The 20,442-nt window shown below is 35.4% G+C and overlaps 1 protein-coding gene across 6 annotated transcripts in view; it reads left to right on the top strand.

The window, feature by feature from the left end:
* The window catches only part of CEP192 (centrosomal protein 192), a 56,335-nt gene extending 36,596 nt beyond the window's left edge, over positions 1–19,739 (top strand). For 5 of the 6 annotated variants that reach the window (XM_085052488.1, XM_085052487.1, XM_085052491.1 and 2 more), the window contains 12 exons: positions 584–725; positions 1,277–1,461; positions 1,772–1,895; positions 3,726–3,831; positions 5,185–5,389; positions 6,705–6,784; positions 7,613–7,708; positions 9,192–9,311; positions 13,020–13,141; positions 14,039–14,162; positions 14,626–14,684; positions 19,252–19,739. In XM_085052488.1, the coding sequence (XP_084908614.1) occupies positions 584–725; positions 1,277–1,461; positions 1,772–1,895; positions 3,726–3,831; positions 5,185–5,389; positions 6,705–6,784; positions 7,613–7,708; positions 9,192–9,311; positions 13,020–13,141; positions 14,039–14,162; positions 14,626–14,684; positions 19,252–19,390 (1,502 nt within the window). In that variant the 3' untranslated portion in view covers positions 19,391–19,739. The remainder of the gene's footprint in view (positions 1–583; positions 726–1,276; positions 1,462–1,771; positions 1,896–3,725; positions 3,832–5,184; positions 5,390–6,704; positions 6,785–7,612; positions 7,709–9,191; positions 9,312–13,019; positions 13,142–14,038; positions 14,163–14,625; positions 14,685–19,251) is intronic. The other variant, XM_085052489.1, reaches the window with a different exon arrangement.
* Positions 19,740–20,442: the final 703 nt, after the last annotated feature.

Raw genomic sequence — 20,442 nt, 5'->3', positions numbered from 1 at the left:
TGTTCAATCCCATAACTGTCATGAACAAATTTACTGTCAAACCCTATTCTTGAACTAGTTATATTCACATATGGAATTACTTGCTGTTCTAAAGCTACTGCACCTGAATAAATGTGATGTGATCCTTTCCCAATGAATTGTAGGTTGTCTTTACTTGTAAAAGTAAAGATTTTTTTTATTGTTTATCTTGATTGAGGTGAAATCCTAGTGAATATTAGATACTTGGGTTCTGAAATGTCCTTTGAAGTTGTTAAGCTAGTGTTACAGAAAAAAGTAAAACCTAACTATAATTTGGCATAGAATCAAACTATATGATAATCTTATTATATCTCTATAGATATAGTATTTATTACATCTTGTAATAAAAAACTTTAAATTGGTGTGTGTTTAGATTTATATATTATATTTTATGTTCATACTGAGTTTTGCCTAAAAATTATACTTGCAGGAAATAGTTTTTGAATTATCTAGGATTTCTTAGCTGATGGATTATTAACTAGGTCTATGTCCTAAATCTCTGTGGTGTAATTTTAGTATTATAGAACTGGTCTTACTAGAGTTGCTCTATTACTCTCATTTTTAGTATGTGACGTCCCACGATGGAGCAGTGACATCCGTCTTTTCTATGCAAGCATGCAGAGGGTTATCCTTTCTGTGGTTGGGTATTCCACTTGTGATCAGGATGGCATTCAACAGTCTCCTGGGCGCCATTTGGAATTGGACAGGTACTGTTACTATAATTAGTAACTGTGTGTATGTAGCTATAATTTTTTCTGGTTATGGTGGTTAGACACTGGAACAAGTTGCCCAGAGTGGCTGTGAAGTTTTCATCTGTGAAGAAATTAAAAACCTGGCTGGTCAATGTCCTGAATAACCTGCTGTAGCTGCCCCTCCTTTGTGCAGGGATGTTGGACTGGGTGACCTCCAGCATGTGTTGCACAGCATGCTGTGAAACTCAACTTACATTGCCATATTTCTCTCTGCAGTGCTTGTTTTCTCTGTGTATGTTTTATTCAAATTATTTTATTTTATTGTCTTCTGAAGATAATTTTTTTTAGTTCCTTCCATTCTAAATGGTACCTTCCACTTCCAGACATTCTGTGAAAAAGCTGTGTCCTGATATAGCTGCTGAATTGTTTTTCATTTAATGGAGAATTGAATTAAATTGACGGCCCATGTGAAAAACATTGAACTTTAATAAAATTTTGAGAATTTCTAAGAGTAGGCTATTATAATTACTCATGAGATTTTTTTTTACTGCTTTTGCTTAATGAAGTCTTATTTTCAGGTTTGAGAACGTTGTCAGACATACCACTGCAAGTTTGGATGTTCTTCCTGTTAAAGGACCTCAGGGTCCTTCATTATCTGCAAAAACTAATGATCTGGTTCAGGATAAATCAGATGCTCAACAGACTTGGGCTGTTACACCTGAGCATTTGACTTTGACATCTCCTTCTATTGGTAAGTAATTTTTGAAGTTAATGGAATAGCCACATTAGTGTTAAGATAACCGTACTGCATAATATGTTTGTAAGTGTGGGCTGGCCAGTAATCTTGGTGCAGACTTGGTTTGAGCACAGTTTTGGATAAATTGTCAGGGGTAATGTGCTGTGTCTATACACACAGTATGCACTGCATACCTATGAAGGTTTTGAAGTATTGTAAAGGTAAAATTAGGGCAGAAGATACTTAATTTTCATTGGTGCATCTCTGTATCTTGGGCATTTTTGTGAATTTTTGTACATGTTAGTTTGGGTTTTTTGTGTTACAGGTGGAACAGCTGATATTAGACACGTACAGATTGTCAACAATTGCAATAGAATGTTGACATTTGAACTTTCATGGCCAGCTCACTGCCTTACTATAACCCCACAATGTGGAGCTGTTGAACCAGAGTAAGTTTCTTCCCATAATTTCCTTTGTATGTGAAAAGTGTGGTGAGGTATTGGAGGAATTTCTTTTTAGTTAAAGCGTTTAATTAATTTAGGAATTTTAGTTGGTTTTTAGGAATTTACTTTGCTTAGACTGTACCCTGAAACTATTTTAGTTCCAGGGTATAGTCTTTTTGTCAAATAACATGCAAGTCTAGGTTTTTTAGGACCTTATCCTTTTACAGTTCTGTATAATGGGATTGTTCTTCTGTCACCTACATCATTACCTGGATGCCAGGAATTTTCTGTGCCTGGAAGTACTATTACTATTGCATAATTTTCAAGGAGCTGGATGGCCAAGGAAGCAGAAGCTTTAAAACTCTCCCTTTACTGTAGTTTTTTGTTTAAAATTTAGCTGTGTATTTAAAAACAAATGTTTTTAAATACAAAAAAAAGTTGTATTCCTCCCTTCCTCCCTTCCCACAACCAATAAACAACCCCCAAAATAACAGTTCTCATAGAAGGCTTCTCTTCTGGTGACTTGGTGTTTTCTTTAGCCAATGTACTGATATTCCTGACAACTTGATTGTGAGTTTTTTTGTTTTTGTGTTTTTTTTAATTTTGAGAAAAGTGGGTTTTGCCACTCAACCTTTGGCTTCTCAAGATCTGTAGGTACGAAAACAATGACAAGCCAGTGTCAGCTTGCACATGCCTTAATTAGCATTTTTTGGAACAGTAGTCATAATATCACTGTGTATCTGTATGAGACTTTTCACACATGGAAGCAAAGACTTTCACAGTTTATGCTTGAAAGGTCTGCCCACCTCTCCCTTCTAAATTTCTGGGAGTTTTTTAAGGTCAGTTCAGAACAGCTGCAAGACCCTGTTGTTAAACTGTTCTCATCTTACAAAAAGAAGTCTCCCACTAAAATAATAGGTTTTGCATTCAGAATTGTATTTCAGTAGTTGCTTTAGCTTTGAAAAAGTTTGCCCAAACATACTTTCTCTTCAGTCCTGTATCCCCAATAACATTTAAACACTTGATTTCATATTCATGTAGATGTAAATCTGGGTAACTCTCATCACTAGTGAGAACAAAATAGAGTTACATGGAAGAGCTAGGATATCTGCCACTCATTGCAGCTTCAATCACTGCCAAGAAAAATAGTCTCAAAGAGCAGTAACAATGAACAACTTTCCAGTAGCTGTGAAAGTAAGGACATACTGAGTGTCTCGTATCCTAAATTCAGGATTGTCTGGATGGTTGCTTAAAAACAGGGTATTGAAGGCCTTCTGCAAGCAATTTTCTTGCAGTGCAGAATTTTAAAATGTGTTCACTGGAAAAGAGTGGGCAGAATCCTCACATGTTGAGTCCAAGTAGTTTGGATCAAGAACAGAGGTCTGCAAGTAGGAAGCAGACCCGTGGGAACAGCTGACTTAAGCACAGCAAGCTACACTTGCCCAGTTTTCTATTTTTCATGACCATTTCCCTGCAGTGCCAAGGGCAGTCATCCTGTCAGGACAGGAGCCAGCTAGAATATTTTATACTCTGCACTGTGATGGCTGGAGCCCACAGAATTCTTGAGCTGAGTTAGGCCACAAAAAGAGGTGGTCTGATTTCTCTGTAATAATGAAATAATGTCCTGGGATCATGGCTATTAAAACTTAATGTATTGGATATCTGAATACCTTAAATTTAACTATCTGTAGAGCATTTCCACTTACCTGCTATCTTAAAAGTGCATCTTTTTTTGGGGGGCTAGTGACATCTGTTGTAGATACTCATTCTAATATGACGATTGGTCTAGTTGGTTTTGTTCTTTTAAAATTTGTTTTTAATTTTTTTTTCTTTTAGGGGCAGTACACTAATTCTGGTGAGTCCTAATCCATCGCTTGCCACAAAGCCTACATTAATTCCTTGGAGTGGCCTAATCTATATCCATTGTGATAATAGACTAAAGGTATGTGGTTTATGTGAGACTTGATATCGCAACCTGTTGTTTTTCTTTGTCAGGTCTAAGAAAGTTGCTAAAACCATTTAGATTTGAGTTACCAGCTCTGTCAACTTCCATTCTTTATTTTAAGTTGTAAAGTTCTCTTAAAAAAAACAGTAGTTGAGATGCTATTTTGTAAACTGAGATTATTAGTTCATTCATCTCTGAAGAAGTACTACGATGTGAATGCTTTAACTGAATTGCCAATGAAATTGCAGACACCACTGCCTTAGGCATCATTTGCTAAAATGCTAAATATATTTATGTAGACATGCACATATAAAAGTAGGCTATATTGTATTTTAAAATAAAAGAAGTTAAAAGAGCTTGTTGGACAAGTTACCACAGCTCCTTTTGAGCTCCTTTAGGTAAACTTGACCTTCTGGATGGCAGGTCTGTGATAATGTCTAGAAGGTTCTGGCCCTTCATGGGTTTTAATCCAAGACTTTTCCCTGATTAATTTGAGGCATAGAAATTAAATTTGTGAAGCCAACAGTTTTTCTTTTTTCATCATGTGAGAGCAGAAGGACTCCTTGATAGTCTCTCCCAAAGAAAGATTTTTTTTTTTTAAAATTTTTACAGTCAATGTGTGTTTTGCATTATTTGTAGCAGTGCATGGAGAGAGAAATAGACACTTGAAAGGATAAAACTGTATCTACTTTCCTTCTGCATGGAGGGAAGTGTGAGGGATGATACAGAATTGGAAACTGCCTTCAAAAAACCCAAACAAACAGGGAAGTTGTTGAGACGGAAATGATGACTGTGCACATGGTTAACTGTTATGTTCTACAATATGAGAAAATTATTTAAGAAATCTACTAGGACAAGTGCAGAGAAAGTAGCAAAGCTCATGAAGTTATAAGAAATCTGATATGCTTTTGTCCTTTATTTGCTACCTCTCAAAATCAGCAAAAAATATGCAAAGATTTTACCAGCATTAACTGAAACTTTTAAAATTTCTAATTATGTAGCGAAAGTGAACACAAAGCTCCTCCTGAATGAGGCAGCTCTGTTTCCATTATCTGCAAGAGAGAATGTTATGGGAATTGTCCGTTAAACTAGTTGAAATTATTATTCCCATTGAATTAAAATGCCTGCATAGCAAATTTTCAGTGAATGTTCCTTTTTTCCTAAATTAAACTTGTCCTAGAATCTTTAAACTTTTGGGGTTGATTTTAATGTATGAGAGCTTTTGTCTATTGAAATGTAAAGCTGAACATGAGCTCTTGCAGCTCAAGGAAATAGAGGTAAATACTTTGACTTGTTAATGTATCAATATACACTGTTTAAAACTTTGCTTTTCTCCAAATTGTGCAAAAGTTTATTAAAGTGCTTATTCAAGAGGCTGTCGCACAGAGTGTGTCTGGAGCAGACTTTCCATGTAGAAGATGTGACATAATTACTCCACAGTCTGAAAATCCTACTGTTGGTGTGGCAAACCCTCTCTCCAGGCTCCCGCTAACAAAAGTGGAGATAATGAACAGAAACATTGTCTTTCCTAAAACAAGACCTGGTCAAAGCTCAGGTAAGAGGGCTTATTTATTAAATGTAGCACCTGTAGTATCTTGTGCTCAGAGGCTTTGTTTACTGTATTGCATGTTTGGGAACTTTAGGGCCTTGACTTTGGCTTTGTTCTTTTAGTCTGATAAATGTGAATGACCAATTCCCCACTTCTGCCTTTAGTTTGAAATGCTCTTCCTTTTTTTTTTTTCCTCTTTTTTTTTCAGTTCTCCTTATGCAGTATGGTCGCACCTTTTTTTCCACAGATAGGTTTGCATACAGGCAAATAAGTTGCCAGGTCTTTAACTCACTATGATGAATGTAGTTATACTGTGCCTGGGAAAAGAGAGTCTTATAAGGTTACTGTGTCTACCTGAAATTCTTTGGGCTCAATGCACATTTGCAGTAGGTCCATTCTCACCTGTGGGATAGAACTGTCTGTGTTGTGCAGAGAAATAAATGGTCTTCCTTAAGACAATAGGAATATCACCTATGAGGCTGGCTGTCCTTGTCTTGGTACATAGTGATCAGGGAAGACAGTGTTGATAATGGAGTCTGAAATGCTTGGCCTGGACTTTTAATTTCAGTAATGCTTAAAATCTCAAAGTAACTTTGTAGTACTACTTTTTTAGGTAATGAGGGGTTTTTTAATGATGCATTGACATTGATTTCTTTTTTCCAGCTGACTTCAGAACTTTCAAGGCTTAATTTATCAATTATATTGAGGTTTTTTTTCTGAAATTATGAAAGAGGGTTGTAGTATAATACTCTGGTGTTTATAAATTTTCTGCGCAGCTAAGTAGAACTTCTAAAAGTTCTGCTCCAGACTGAGGTGATCTTGTCCTATTAATTCTTGCCAAGAGACATGTATTTATGTGTATGCTGAGTAGCAAACCTGTATGAGGATGAGAACAGACTTTTTGATGCAACTTTTTTTGGTCCTAGACTGGAGTACTCTCAGTGTTTTGTCTCTGAATGATCAAATAATATCTTGGGAAGGAGTTGGATATCTTTTGTTGGTTTTGTTTGTTTTGTTTTTTGTTTTTGTTTTTGGTTTTTTTTTGCACGTGGTTTTGTTTGGTTTTTTTGTTGTTTGTTTGTTTTGGGGGGTTTTTTGGGGGATGTTTTTTGTTTTTGTGGCATCTAAATTTCTTGTGTATAAGCTTTTACAAATTTTATGATAATGTGTTTTGTTTGGGTCTGCTCTTGAAATTTTTTATAATGAAAACTGTTTCCACTAAACTTCTAAACTTGTTTGTCTAGAAACATAGCTTAACTCTTTACACCAGAGATAGTTGGATAAAGAGGTTTAGTATCTTGCTCTGATATTTCTCTTTTAGAGACTTACCTGCAAATGGAGAATAAAGGGAATGAAAGTGTGAAGTGGAATTTGTCATCTTTTGCACCACCGTATGTTAAAGTGAGTGAATTGGGAGTTTTATGCAAATCCCTGTTTTTCTTTTTTAGCTTCTCTCTCCCTGCTTTCTCTCAGGAAAGAATATATTTGAGCATAACCTCAGTTAACAAGTTTTTTTTCTCTGTCCATATTAGGGAAATGTTTTGCTCCTTTTTTCATTTCTAATCTGCTCCCTGACTGTGAATCAATCAGTGCTCTGTGGGACAGTTTCTAGTTCTCTTGCTGCTCTACAGAGTTTGCTTGTGCTCATACAGTGTCATCATCCAGACTGCATTAAGTAATCAAGCATAAATGAAAGATAGGTGTCTCTTTTTGGCTCCAGAATGCTAGACTTGTTCCAGACTTGGGCTGCTGAAATTGTACTGTACGTGGTATATCTGTAGAAATTTGAGTTAGGCCAAGGATGTTTTCATTCCAGTGCTGTTGCCTGTGCTTAGTTGTTGATATTTGTAAATATCCCTATTTTTTTGATAGACTGAAATGCTGTGATGATAATTTTGATTTTATGCTAGAATTATTATGGCTCGTTGTGAAATGATGAAAAATGGTTATGTAGCACTCTTAGCAGTACCCCATGGGACTGAGTATGTCATGTTCCAGCCAGAGCATCACCTCTGAACTGTAAGTCAGTAGTTCAGATGGGGTTTAGTAGTTTCAGTCTTTATCAATTTGCTTTTAGGGAGTCAATATAACTTGCTCACTTAAAAGCAGCTTGATTGGGTGTATTTTCCTCAGTCCTCTGCAAGGGTGGTGTGTCTATGGGTGTATTGTGTAGTTTCAGGTTTTTTTTTTCCTTTCCTCTCTGAATCTGACTCCTAAATTTATTTGCAGGATGTGGATGGAAGTGGCTGTGTTTATAGGGTTACTTACGCCGCTTTCAGATTTCACCTTGTTTCTGGTACTCTTGAAGCTCATGGACAAGAGCAGGTAAACATTTATAAATATTTCAGTTGTATTTGTGTCTCTCAATTGTAAAATAAGATCTTAAATGAGAAATAAATTTTATCTGATAATGGTAAAATGTTGTCCTTTCACTGTTGGGTTCTGGAGTGTATCAAATAGTCATTATCTGCTTATCTTAGCTGTTAAGGTTCAGCTGAGTTGATTTGAAGAATTCATGCAATCAAAGTAGTTTGATTTCAAAGTGGTGGTGTGTTTGTGTTACTGTTGGGGGGGTTCTAAGGACAAATTATTTTAACACAGAAAATTGCTTTAAATGTTTTGTAAAATTCCAGAGGAAAATGGCAAATAATACTGGGTTTTTCCAAAACTAGTGTGAGAATGTGATTCCCTTCCTTGAAGCATTCTTGCCATGCTTGTTCAAGAACAGGTGTCTGTTCCTAAAGTTGGTTTCATTTGACTTACAATTTTATCTCCTGGCCAGTAGAGGGTTTCATAACCACAAATTTAAAGCACATCCAAGGACAGATTGACTGGGTTTGTAAGTCTTTCTTCCCTCTTCTCCCACAATGCTGCTTGAGTTTTATCTCTTCATCTTCATGAACACCTATCTTTTAATTGTTATGGACTATTATTACATTATTTCTATAGAGATGCCATTTGTAATCTATTTACAAGAATAAAAAACTTACTCCTGTCCCATTTCATAGTAATTTCATAATATTGCTAGACATTATTTGAATTTAAACAATTGTATTTGCCTTAGCAATCCTAATTCAGGCGTATGTGAATAACATTTACATTATTGACATGTCAGGCTGTTGGCTGGAGCTGATAAGGTACAGTGCTATCATGTTTTGCTGTTTCTTTGCAGTGGATATGATGTTTGGTTAATTAGATATAGTTGTAGTGATCTATTCTGATCTGCTGCTCTCTTTCTCTTCTTCGAAGAACCTCAACCTCAATTCTGAAAACAATCCAAGTTTATTCTTGATTTAACCTGGTACAGCACTATATGGAGACAAGCTTTTATTACATAGGTGACCTTTAAGGATGATCAAATTCATAGATTGCAAGTTGGTTTGAAATTCAGGCCTTCTAGTAATTGTAGCACAGTGTGCTTACAGATTTGGAGCTGGAGGAGTTCAGTTGTTCACAGCTTAGCTGCCAGATGAAGGAGGGTTTTTTCAGGACCTTTCTGGTCCCATTTTCCTCCATTTTACTAATAGAAGTAATTGGGCCAGCACTTGCTGACTTTACTTTAAGCACATTATCTGGACTCAAATTTGGTTCAAAATTGCTTGCACAACCTATTTCATCCAATTTTTTCCACTTGTGGGCAAAGGAAAACTAGCTAGTTGTATAGTTTTCTGCAAGATCACCTGTGTGTGCCATGTATGTTCTGTAGTGTGACATTTTTGTGCTGGCTGAACCATAACTTTGTACAGGTAAAATTGTGAAGGTGTGAAGATTAGTAATGTTCTGCAAAATTTTTCTCTTTATTTTTTAGGTTGCTGTAATCTTTTCACCTAAAGATAAAGGAGATTACTCCCAGTTCTGGGACCTTGAGTGTCATCCAGTTGAAAATCCGAGTTGGAAACACAAATTAAAATTTCAGCTTTCTGGAAAAGTGAGTATATAAAAGCTCTACACCCTGTCTTGACGTAAATTTTGATAACATCTTGATTTTACTATACAGTACTCTTTCTTATACACACTGGTATATTCTGGAAGAAACCTCAACCCTACCAATATTTTTGCTGGGCTAAATTGTTTTTTCTTTTTTATGTTACAAAAATACCTTTTTCCTCTTCCTTATGCAATAGTGCATTATTTTTTGACATTTGTGATATAAAACTTTATTTTGCTCAGAGAAAGTAAAGACAAACTTATATTCTAGAAGAATTCTTTCTGTAGACAAAGATTTGTATCAGTTTTATTTGGGGTTTTTTTGGTTGGTTTTATTTTTATAAATAAATAGTGAAATAACTGACCTTTGCTATAATACGTAACTCAATGCAGTTTTGGAGTTTTCAGATATCCATCTTGGAGATATCTGTGTGTCTCTAATAAAACCTGCTTCAGTATTTTATCAGAGTAACAATGTAGGTGGGGATAATTGTGGTATTTGTACATGGTAGCAATTTGGTTTGAGCTCTCCTTTGCTCCCCTGTTGTTCCTCAGCTCAAATTTTATGGTAAGGCTTGGGAGAAGTGGGTTGGAAGTTAGAACTGGTTTTCTGGGCTCTCTCTCTCCTTTCATTGTTTTTTATCCCTACCTCACCATCCATACAAGAGGAATTTACATAGGACAGAGGATTTATTACTATAAGGAAGAATTAATTCTAATGATTAGTTAAATAAGCTGAATGTGAAGAGCTTTGTACATTCAGTATGGCATGATTGCTATATATGCTTTGCTGTCCTCTCCAGAAGGTTTGACTTGATTTTTCTAAGATGTCAGCACAAGGATTTGGGATCTTTCTTTAGAGAACCAGGCATGCTTCAACAGTAGCAACCTTACTTTTCCTTCTTGCTGAGGTGCCTTACATTTGTTTTCTAGGTTCTTTGTTCTTCCCAAATTAATTGTGTTGAAAGACTACTTGTAAAATGGTTTATGTTAAACAACTTCTGATTTTTGACATAAGAGTCCTATATAATATTTAGTTTTAGAGGGTTTTTTATTCAGCTTTCATCTAATTCTTTGATCATAGTTTTCCTGGAAATGAGGAAAACATCGAAATCATTTGTCTGTTTAAAGCTAGTTGAAATGGGGGGAAGATTAATTCTTAAACAGAACTCTGGAGTTTTAAAGAATTCTCTTCTTAAAACGTGACTACTTGTCAGAGTTGTGTAAATCTTTGAGCGGCATAACTTGATGTTAATGTTTTTGAACTACTGTGTCAGATTTGTTCTTGATTTTTTTCAAAGCTGTTAACAATTAGATCTTTATAGCATCTCTGCACATGGGAAAGAAGTTTGTAGAAAATACTTGAAATGCATGTCACAATCATTTTCAGAAAGATTTGAAAAGGAAGTACAGTATTTATCAGCTAGGTAAGGAACTATACATCTGTTCAGAAGAGGGATCAACACAGAACATTTACTTAGAGTATTGCAGCTTTTAGTTGAGAAGACAAGTGAATCATAATCTGTTATGCTCTGGGGATCAAGAGTTTAGGCAATGTTACTAAAATTTTGAAAAGGACTTGGAATCTGGTGGTTTTGCTGAGGCAGGGGGCTACAGCCATGGGTAATGTGACTTTTGATACAATGAAGTGGGAAGAGTGACTGTCATTCAGAGTGACTGAGTGGTATTTATTTATAGCACCACTTCAGAAGAAATGAAAAATTTGGAAGAGCTCAGGAAGGAACTAAAAGAACAACATTAAGTTAGGAAAATCAGTAGCACATACCACTTACATTTTTTTCCTGACAAATTAATTAAATGTAATTTTGATAATGCTCTGCATGTGTTTGCAGTCCTCACCATTGGAAACAATGGTCAGGAGCTCAGATCAAAACCAATCTCAGAGACAAGGAAAGGAGGGATTCTACATGTGCTTTGCAGCCCCAGCCTCTCAGTGCTGGTCATTCAAACTTAGTTTTTTCTTTCCCTGAGGAACGTTTGTTAGGCTGCATTTGGGGGCTATTCTAAGATCATTGAGCTAATAATGAGTATTGTGCACAGGAGTCTTGGACTGGTATGTGGGTCTAACTGTTGGTCCTTCTGGGTGAACTAGCAAGCACCTGCCACAAGGCTGAGACAGCACTGAAGTCCTGACTGCTCCTTTAGCATGTAGGACTTTGTATGGAACCTCTGCTATTTTTTGAAGATACTGTGAATGTTAAATGCATGCCATTTTTTAATTTACATGGTTTATATGCTTGAAAAAGTTGTATAGTTAGACAGTTCATGTATGAATTTTTTCATTCTTAACACAAGACTTACTGCTAACTAGGAGGTCATCAGCAGCACAAGGCTTTATCATTTTTCTCTATCCCAGAAGTGAGAGGAGGGAAAACCTTTTTTAAACTCTGTGAGCAAAATAATTCCAGTTTTCAAGCTATACAAATTTCTGTGTTCCTGAGGTGGCTTTGGAACTGCAGCACTTAATTGTAACCATTTGGAGTGTTAATGTACTGCTCTCACTTGAAACAGCAGAAGTAAATACAGGCTGTGGTAAAACATGCAGTACTTCAAGATGCCCTTATAAAGACTGGGGTAACTTCTGATCATTTTCCATAATGTACCTTATTCTCATGCAGTCAACTTGCCTTTTGATAAATTAGAACTTGAATTATAAGAGAGGCATGACACCCATTGTTTTTCACCATGTAGAAAAATAAAAGGTCTTGAAACAAGACATTGGCAAATCCCTTCTTGTCTTTATATATTGGGTTCTACTGGGGTTCATGGGTTATTTGCAACTGAAAAATAAATTCTTTAAAATTAAGACTTTTTTTATGGCTGCTGCTATTTCTGACAGACTGATTAGCAGCTCTTTCAATAGAAGAAATGAATGTCGAAAAGACAAGTTTGTCATAGCAGCTCTATTGAAGAAGAATCTATTTTTTTCATCTTCCCTGCGTCAGGGAATCAACTGCTTGTCTAAAACGTCAGCACCATTTCAAAAATTGACATAATGTTTTACAACCATAAGTGTAGGAGGTTCTTTTGGTTCTTTAACTTTGTTTAAGATGTTGTGACCCAAGGGGACTCCAAAGATATCTGGCAAGATTCATTAAGCAATGCAGGATTAGAAATTGGCTATTTGTCAAATTATTCCCATTGGGTGATCTGGTCTCCTTGTGTTAGAATACCCTAAATGGGGGTATTGGTGATGGTAAATATTCTAGCCTAATTTCTGAATGTAGCAAATACCATATAGTGCATTATCTGATTATGTCTCTCTGGAGAGACTTTTCTTTGAGAAGGATGTATTGTTCATAATACAAAATTATTACAAAGCTTTTTTGCTGTTCTGAGGATTCAGATTATGATGCTAGCTTATGTCTTCCTTCTTTCTGAGCAGTTGTTTAACCACCTTGGTTGTTTTTGAGGCATATGGGGCTTGCAGCCTTTTTGAGATTCCACCTGCACTGCTAGTTTGTTGTGAACTGTCTTGTAATAAATAAGTATTCATAAAGCACAGAAGCCTGTTGATGTATTCCTCCTAAATAATTGCTTCCATCTCAATGATGCAGAATCTCGTGCTCCTGAAAGATTATTCTTTAAATAAAAAGTCTTGGATTGGGTAAGGGGAATGACTTACATGCCTGAATACTTAAGTACTTTTGAATGTGAAGTTTACAGTCTTCTCTGTTTTTGCCAACAGAGTACTGAAAAAGAAAATGAAACATCAATTGTGAAAGCTTCTGCAAGTGTCCCTACAAAAACTGAGCTTCCAGTTACACCAGAAATGAAGGTTTACTCTGAAGGACCCCCAAAAAGAATAAGGTATATATGGACAAAACTTGAAAAGCATGTCTGCAGCTGGGTAAAAGGGTATGGGGTAGAGCTCAACCCCACAACCAAAATGTTTTTTACTATTGGGATATCTGTATGGTAGAACAGGCTTCACGGAGAGTCTGTGCAGTGTCTGTCCTCAAAGGTTTTTGGGATGTAACTGGCCAGTTTGCTCTGACCTCACATCTCACCCTGACTGGAGCAAGAGTTTGAACTAGAGACCATCTGACTATCTTCTGACCTGAATGATCCTATGATTCTATTAAAGAGTAAACAGCTGTAAAAAGCAGACTTGCCAAAACCTCTTAGTGGCTTTGTGCTGTTCAGTCTTACATGCTTTTTCTTTTCAATTGAGTTTCTAAGTTGTCTAACCATGATATGCTGTGGTAAATGAACTGGTATTGGCAGTAGAATTTTGCGTATGCTTTTTGTATATTTGCCTTTTGGACACTCCAATTGACTATAAAGTCAGTTCTGAGAAAACCACAGTACTGCATGTCTTACCGTTGTTCTTCTTCAGGCTTAAGTGTCAGTTCTTTTAGTATGGGATGATGTGACTATGGCAGGGGAGTAAAATGTTTGGTTAAACCTGGAATCTTTGATAAGAGTCTAGGTCTCTGGTAAAGCATATGGGGGAAAAATTCAGACTGTGAAAGTATGTATAAGTAAATTCCTGTGTATTTGTGCCACAGTGATGCTTTCAGTATTCTTTCTGGCTAAAATATCTTACCTATAAAACTTAAAGTGAGAGAGTTGATGTTTTCTGGCTCTTTTAATTTTTCCTGATTTATTCTCAGAAAACACACTTGTTACTTCAAGCATGCAATCAATATATCCAGATCATATAGGTCAGAAAAGTTAATATCTTATATCCCTTTTTCAAATCAGACAAAAAGAAGTTATTCAAAGGGTATATGCACCAGAAGACATGTGCGTTTTTCCTCCAACCAGAGTTGGGGAAACAAGCATAGTAAAGGTCAACTTGCGAAATAACTCCTTTTCAACACACATGGTAAGTTTGACAGACTTTATCTTAAATAGATACTTTTAAGTCCTTTCAATTGTTCAACTGCACTCTTTTTTTCTTTTACTCTTGACAAAGATTGCAGTAGTATAAGTCTTATTTTGCTAGTTCCAAAAGTCAATATTTGAAGAATTTTTATGTCCTGTAATTTTTCTCTTTTGTGTGACTGAATAACTGAGTGTATTTGTAATATATTAATATGAAAATATAGTAGATCAGAGTTTGCATAGGTTTGATATTATTTTGATGTCGTGTCTTAACTTTATTAAAATATGAGACAAGATTTTTTTTTTTCCTTACTGTTCACAAATGTTGGCATTCTTTATTTTTAAACCCTGGGTCTGTGTAAAGCTGTATTTGTAAGTGACCTGATTTATCTTAAGCATTTCATAAATTGAATATGATAGGCTTAAATATAGTGCACTTTTAAGGATTTTGTATTAAATTACAGCTGAAATTTGTAAGTCCCAGAGAGCCTTTCTACATGAAGCACTTGAAATACAATCTAAAGTGAGTAATGCATATGCTAACACTCTCTCCTAACAAAAAAATTAACCAAGTAAATCAGTAAAATAAATATATTTTGTATATGTACAGTGCTAAAATGTAGATATAAATATTCTGGAAGTCTAAAGGGTTGGGAGGTTTATTGTTCCTTTTGTTTATAGTTAAAAATTTGGGGGGATTGTGAGGGTTTTTTTGGTTGGATTTTTTTTTTTTTTTTTTTTTTTTTTTTTGCTAAGATGTACTCTCTAATCTCTGTTCGAAGCAGAATGAGCCCACACAGTTATTTCTGCATCTGCCAATTTCTTCCCTGCAAATTGTTTCTAACAGTGCTGCTGCTTTTAATGTTAAGCCTAATGCTTCATGTAACCATTTGGCATGCTGTGCACAATCAAGTCATTCCTTCCATTTATACTTTCTGCACAACAGACCAAGCAAATTGCTTTCATCATGCTTCTAATTTGACAAACCTGAAGAGCTGCATCAAAGATTCTCTGCAAACACAAGGTTTGAGCAGCCAGTAGAATTGTCTGGTTATACCGAGTATTTCAGCATTTTGCCCACATCAAATAAATTTTTAAGTTGGTGATAACAATCCCTGAAAATAAACCCAGGCATCTTTGGAGTTCATTACAATAAGTATGTGACAGTAGTATTAGTCATCTTCGAGAAGTACAGCATCTCACATGCTCATCTGCAACAGTGGGATTGTCAGGAAGCAGAAATGCAACCATTTCATTAGTGATGGTACAGCATACATTCTCAGTGGTTAAACAGGTTCCCATTTTAAACACAGGGAAACTAAGGATATGGTGAGCAGAAATTGTGAGCAAATTGTAAATGGAATTAGATATTCTGCCCCCTGATCTGCTCCATATTTATCACGAAGACAGGGCTGTGGTGGTGTTAGCCAGAGGTATTCAAGGTATTCTTAAAGCTACTTTTCAGTGCCAAGTGTTGTAACTTCACTTAGGCATGTGTTAGGGCTTCAATTTAACTGTCATCTTTTTATTAAATATTTCACACGAGATAGCACAGAAGGGTTTTTTTTATGGGGGTAGTGACCAGGCTAAAATCTACTGAAATAAAGACAGTTAGCTAGATCTGTCTGAGGCTGTACAGCAGTAGAAAAAGGACAAGGTGACTTGATTTTTGTCATCCTTGACAAAAAAAGAAGTTACTTCACTAGAAGACACTTTGGTATTTCAAAAATATTTTTGAGCAATGCTGTAAAAGCTATTTCATATATTTTCTGTAAGGGAATATGAATTCCTACTGTATTTATCTAAAGTAGGCTTAACAAGTTTAAAAGTCAGTCTACTTTTTTTTTTTTGGCACTTTTTTTGGCACTTTTTTCTTTTGTTGTAAATACCAGCTTTTCCTAGGTTTTTAAAAAATAAATTCTCTGAAGTCAACATAGTGCTCTCCCATTTATGAGCATAAAGCACAGAAGATTTACTTGACTTGGATAGATGCTTTTTAAAAAGTGTTAAAAGTGTTTTAAATGGCTTTTATTTCAGAAGAGCATCAAGGAGAATATCAATAAAGCCACTGTTAAGTGTTTCCTTCTAAACCTGGTGATTCTTATGAAGTAATGTTCAAAACTAATTGGATGAGAAGACATTTTGCAGGAACTTGCAATACTAGCCTGTAAAAAAGGGTATAAGAGTAGAAAGTACCACCTACCTGTATGCTTTTTACCAAAGAAGTGTAATGTAGTAAATGTGGTCTATTGCATGCTCTTAATTTTGAGGGCCAGATTTGAAAGCAATCCTGTGTAATCAAGTTTTAAATCCAGATAAAGAAAGTGAAAGTTTTTATCTTTTTTTATCTAATATCAAGAGTCTGACCTTCAGAATTTGGTATAGTGGCTTTGCCAGTTCTTCAGCTGGTTATGCCATCCCAAGTGGAATTCTATCTGCAACTTACACTCAAAAGATTTCTATTTGTTGACAGAGTAGAATTTTTTTTTTCCTGCAAAGAGAGTATTTTTAACATTTATGGCTCTTAAGTGATACAAATATGTGAATTAAACATTTTTTTAAAAGGGCAAATTTCTGTTTCTGGAAGGACTACCAGGTTGCTATGCCTACTTAAAACAAGTTTGAAAACAAAAAAGTGTCCTGATTTTATTGCTTTCAGAAGCCATCTGTTTACAGGGTATTATATGTTCTGGGTACTACTAAAAGGTAAAACTGTTTGTTGGGTTGTTCCCTTCACTAATTATTGTTTCTAGTAGCCACCCTTCTGGGTGTCAGTGGTCACTGCTTATTGCTGAACCCTCTGGTTACTATGGCTTAAATAGCATTTATTGCCCATACTCTTTCAACTTACCTATTGCAGTGTTGTTTTGAGGACTAGAGGATTAGTTTGTCTATGAAGCAAGCTTCAGACATGCCTGATTTTCAGAAATACCACTTGAATCTGCTGCAACAACTTCTAAAGGCCATACACTATTCAGAGGCTGAGGTGCACAGTGGAAAGTTTGAAATAAAAGGGTTTTTTTAAGAGAAAATGACTTAATTGCAGCAGAATTCTACTTTTCCTATCCTTCTTGACTAGTTTCTGATTACTGTACTTGAGAAAAATCTTCTAGGTTGCTTCATTTCTGAGAACATTTATGTTATGGAGTAGCCCAAAGAGCTGTTAGAGCTGGAGTCTGAACTTTCCAGTTTTGTTAGTTGAGAAAATGAAAATAGCATCTTCCCTTTTGTGTTAAGGAAGCAAGTGTGATGAGTCTTATCTCAGTTGTGAGAAATCAACTGACTGCTACAAAACAGATGTAATGTCTGACTTATTCTGCTTTTAGGAAAGAACAACAATGTGTTTAGCTCCCACCAGACTGACACCTGAATTTAGAGATCAAGTGGAATTTAATGTAGCTGTCCTTTGCTAAGAAACTGCTCTGCCTCAGTGCCATTGAGGTCATTTGATTCATATTTTGGAAGTTAATATTTGACAGCCAGATGTGGCCATCACTTTGAAAGAGCAATGCATAACTTACTATTAAGTTTTTGATATAGTGTAAGTTTGAATGTGGCCATATTGTTCTTTTTGAGTAAGTGTTATGTAATATGTCAGGAAGGATATACATGTATATTATTTCGGAGATGATACAGACTTCTGCATCTCTTCTGGCTTTCTACTGAATTTACTTTTACTTTTGTAAATTCTTACGTGTCTTAGTTATATGCAGCTTCAGATTCTATTCCTACTAAAATTTATGTTTTCTAACATAATGCATGTTACAGATTAAATAGCCATGCTGATGTTCTTCACTTCAAAAAATGGATTTTTTAAAAAATATGCTCAGTAAATATCTTCAACCTATATATCATAGATGGTTAAAACCACAAACACTGCCAGATTTGTTATACAACACTTGGCAGTCGAGTATGAGACATGAAACTCTGATTTGGTTGTATTCCTTTAGTGCACTGTTGATTGTACTTAATTTTTGTATTAACCTGATTAAAAAAATACAGCACCAGCCCAGTCTTTTTTCTGAATGCGTGTGCTCTTATTTGATTGACGAGGATGTTGTTAAAAAAAAAAAATTGCTAGTGTGACTACTTCAGCACTAAGAATGATACTAGCAAATGAGAATTGTATGTAGGGCAGGTATTGTGATTTTCAAATGTAGGTGAGTGGTAGAGTAGAAGGGTAAAAGCACAGACTGATCATGATAGGTTGGATTAGTGTAGAGGAATGGAGTATGAAAAGATAGGAACAGAGAGAGAAAAAGCACATTCCAGAGGACTTTGGATAATACTATACTCTGTAAAGTAGAGAAAATTGAAGCTACAGTAAAAGCAAACAAAGCTGTCTTTTCTTTTTCTACTGAGTGATGCTGTACATATTTCCTTATTTCAGTATGTGCCTGTTACTGCCACCTGTCTCAGTGCTGGATATTTCTGTTGGATGCCATGGAATCCAATACACTGCCACTCAGAATTTTCAGCTATTGCTTGTACATCTTATATTTTTAAATAATTCAGTCTAGGCTTTTGACAATTAACACAGCCACCCATTACTTTTGGTATGTTTTTTTGTAATCCAAATAGGAGAGGAATTATGTAACCTAAAACAGTGTAAAATTTCTAAAATGCTGTTTGAGGATGGATATATTGATTTGCAATAACTCAGCAAAATATTTTTTAAAGTGGAGGCAATTAGAAGGAATGGAAATTAGTAGCTTCAAATGCATGAATTTCAAAAAATAATTTGAATTTTTAGTGTACTTGTGTGATGTTTGAAGGGAAGAAATGTAGTAATTTTGCTCTAAATATAGTTTATGCACTGTCAATATTGCCAAGAGGCAGACCAAATTTATCAAGGTAAATTAACAGCAATAAAGTATTGTATTACATTGTATAATCAGAAGAAAAAATTACCTTTATGATCAAAGTCCTTCAGAAGAAAAATAGATCATCAAATCTATAAAAATAAACTTGATGATGCAGTGCACATCCAGTATACCATTTTGGTGACAATCAAAACGAGGTAAGAATTTGTCTATCTGTAGTATTTACTTGTTTATTAACAATGATTATTCCCATAATTACCTTTTTAGATCCCATCATTTCATCAATGTGCCAATCCAGTTCAAGCCAAAGGCAGAAGGAATGTTTGAAGATGTCTTCGTTGTGCTGACAACCAAATATAGCCCAATTAATATTCGTCTATGTGGTAAAGCTATTGCAAAAAAATAGTCAGAGCAGTTTTATAACTGTTTATAAGAATTTGTAACAGTTCATACCATTTAAAATATTCAAAGATTTGCTACTACATTTCCATACTAATGTCCTACTTGTTTTGCCCTGTGATGCTGCCTTGATGAAAAGTCTTCTGTAAGATAAATTAAGGTGCTAGTTTTACAAATGTTTTGATAGTAAAAACATTGAAAAATAACATTTTATGGTTTAAAGTTATCATTTTTCTAATTTATGTTTTTGCACTTTCGATGAAAATGGAAGTTTTCTATTTTTGCATTTATTAGAAATAGCTAGATACTGATATATTTTAAGCATTGTAAATAAAGAAATAAAGTCTATGTGTAAACAGTTGATTCTACCTGATTTCAGTCTTTGGTTAGTGGATTCTTTGCTGTAGATAAGGGATCAAGCTGCCTCCTCTTAGACAATGGTAAATTTTTGGGGGGCTTAGAGAAAACAGGGGGAGGCACTGCAGTCCAGAAGCTGACCTGTTAATAGCATGTTTCCAACAGTGGGATCTGACAATCAGCCCCTAACTTTTTGCACAGTTCAGTGGCAGGCATAAGTATTGTTTTTAACTCTAACAGTGTGAAAACAATGTAAATTTTAACATGAGCAATAGTGCCTTCAGCCCTCCAGAATGAAGTATCTTACTCAGTATTCTGTCTCTGAAAGTTGCACAAAGATGTTACTTTGAGAAATGATGTAAGCCTGGCTGCTTGCTGGTGCAATTCCATTTCCTCAACATCTGCCACCAGATGAATAAGGATGGGAGGTAGAATCCCACCTATGCATTTTTTTTCCATTTCTTGGCCTGTTTGTAAATTCACCTGTTCACTTTTTTAAATCCTTTTGACACTTTGTTTCCACAGCTCCATGTGGTAGCAAGCTCTAAAAGTTCACTGTATATTCTTTTAACAAATTTTGTTTTTTCTGTGATAAACTGGATTATTTCTAATTTAGTTGAGTACTCTCCAGTTCTTATATTGTAGGAATCATTGAACAACTGTTCCACCATCACCTTACATGTCACCTTATTGTTAACATGT

This window comes from Lichenostomus cassidix, chromosome 2 (assembly GCF_008360975.1).
Source record: "Lichenostomus cassidix isolate B80296 chromosome 2, HeHo_3.0, whole genome shotgun sequence".
NCBI lineage: Eukaryota > Metazoa > Chordata > Aves > Passeriformes > Meliphagidae > Lichenostomus > Lichenostomus cassidix.
This window is presented reverse-complemented; position numbering and strand designations above follow the sequence as displayed.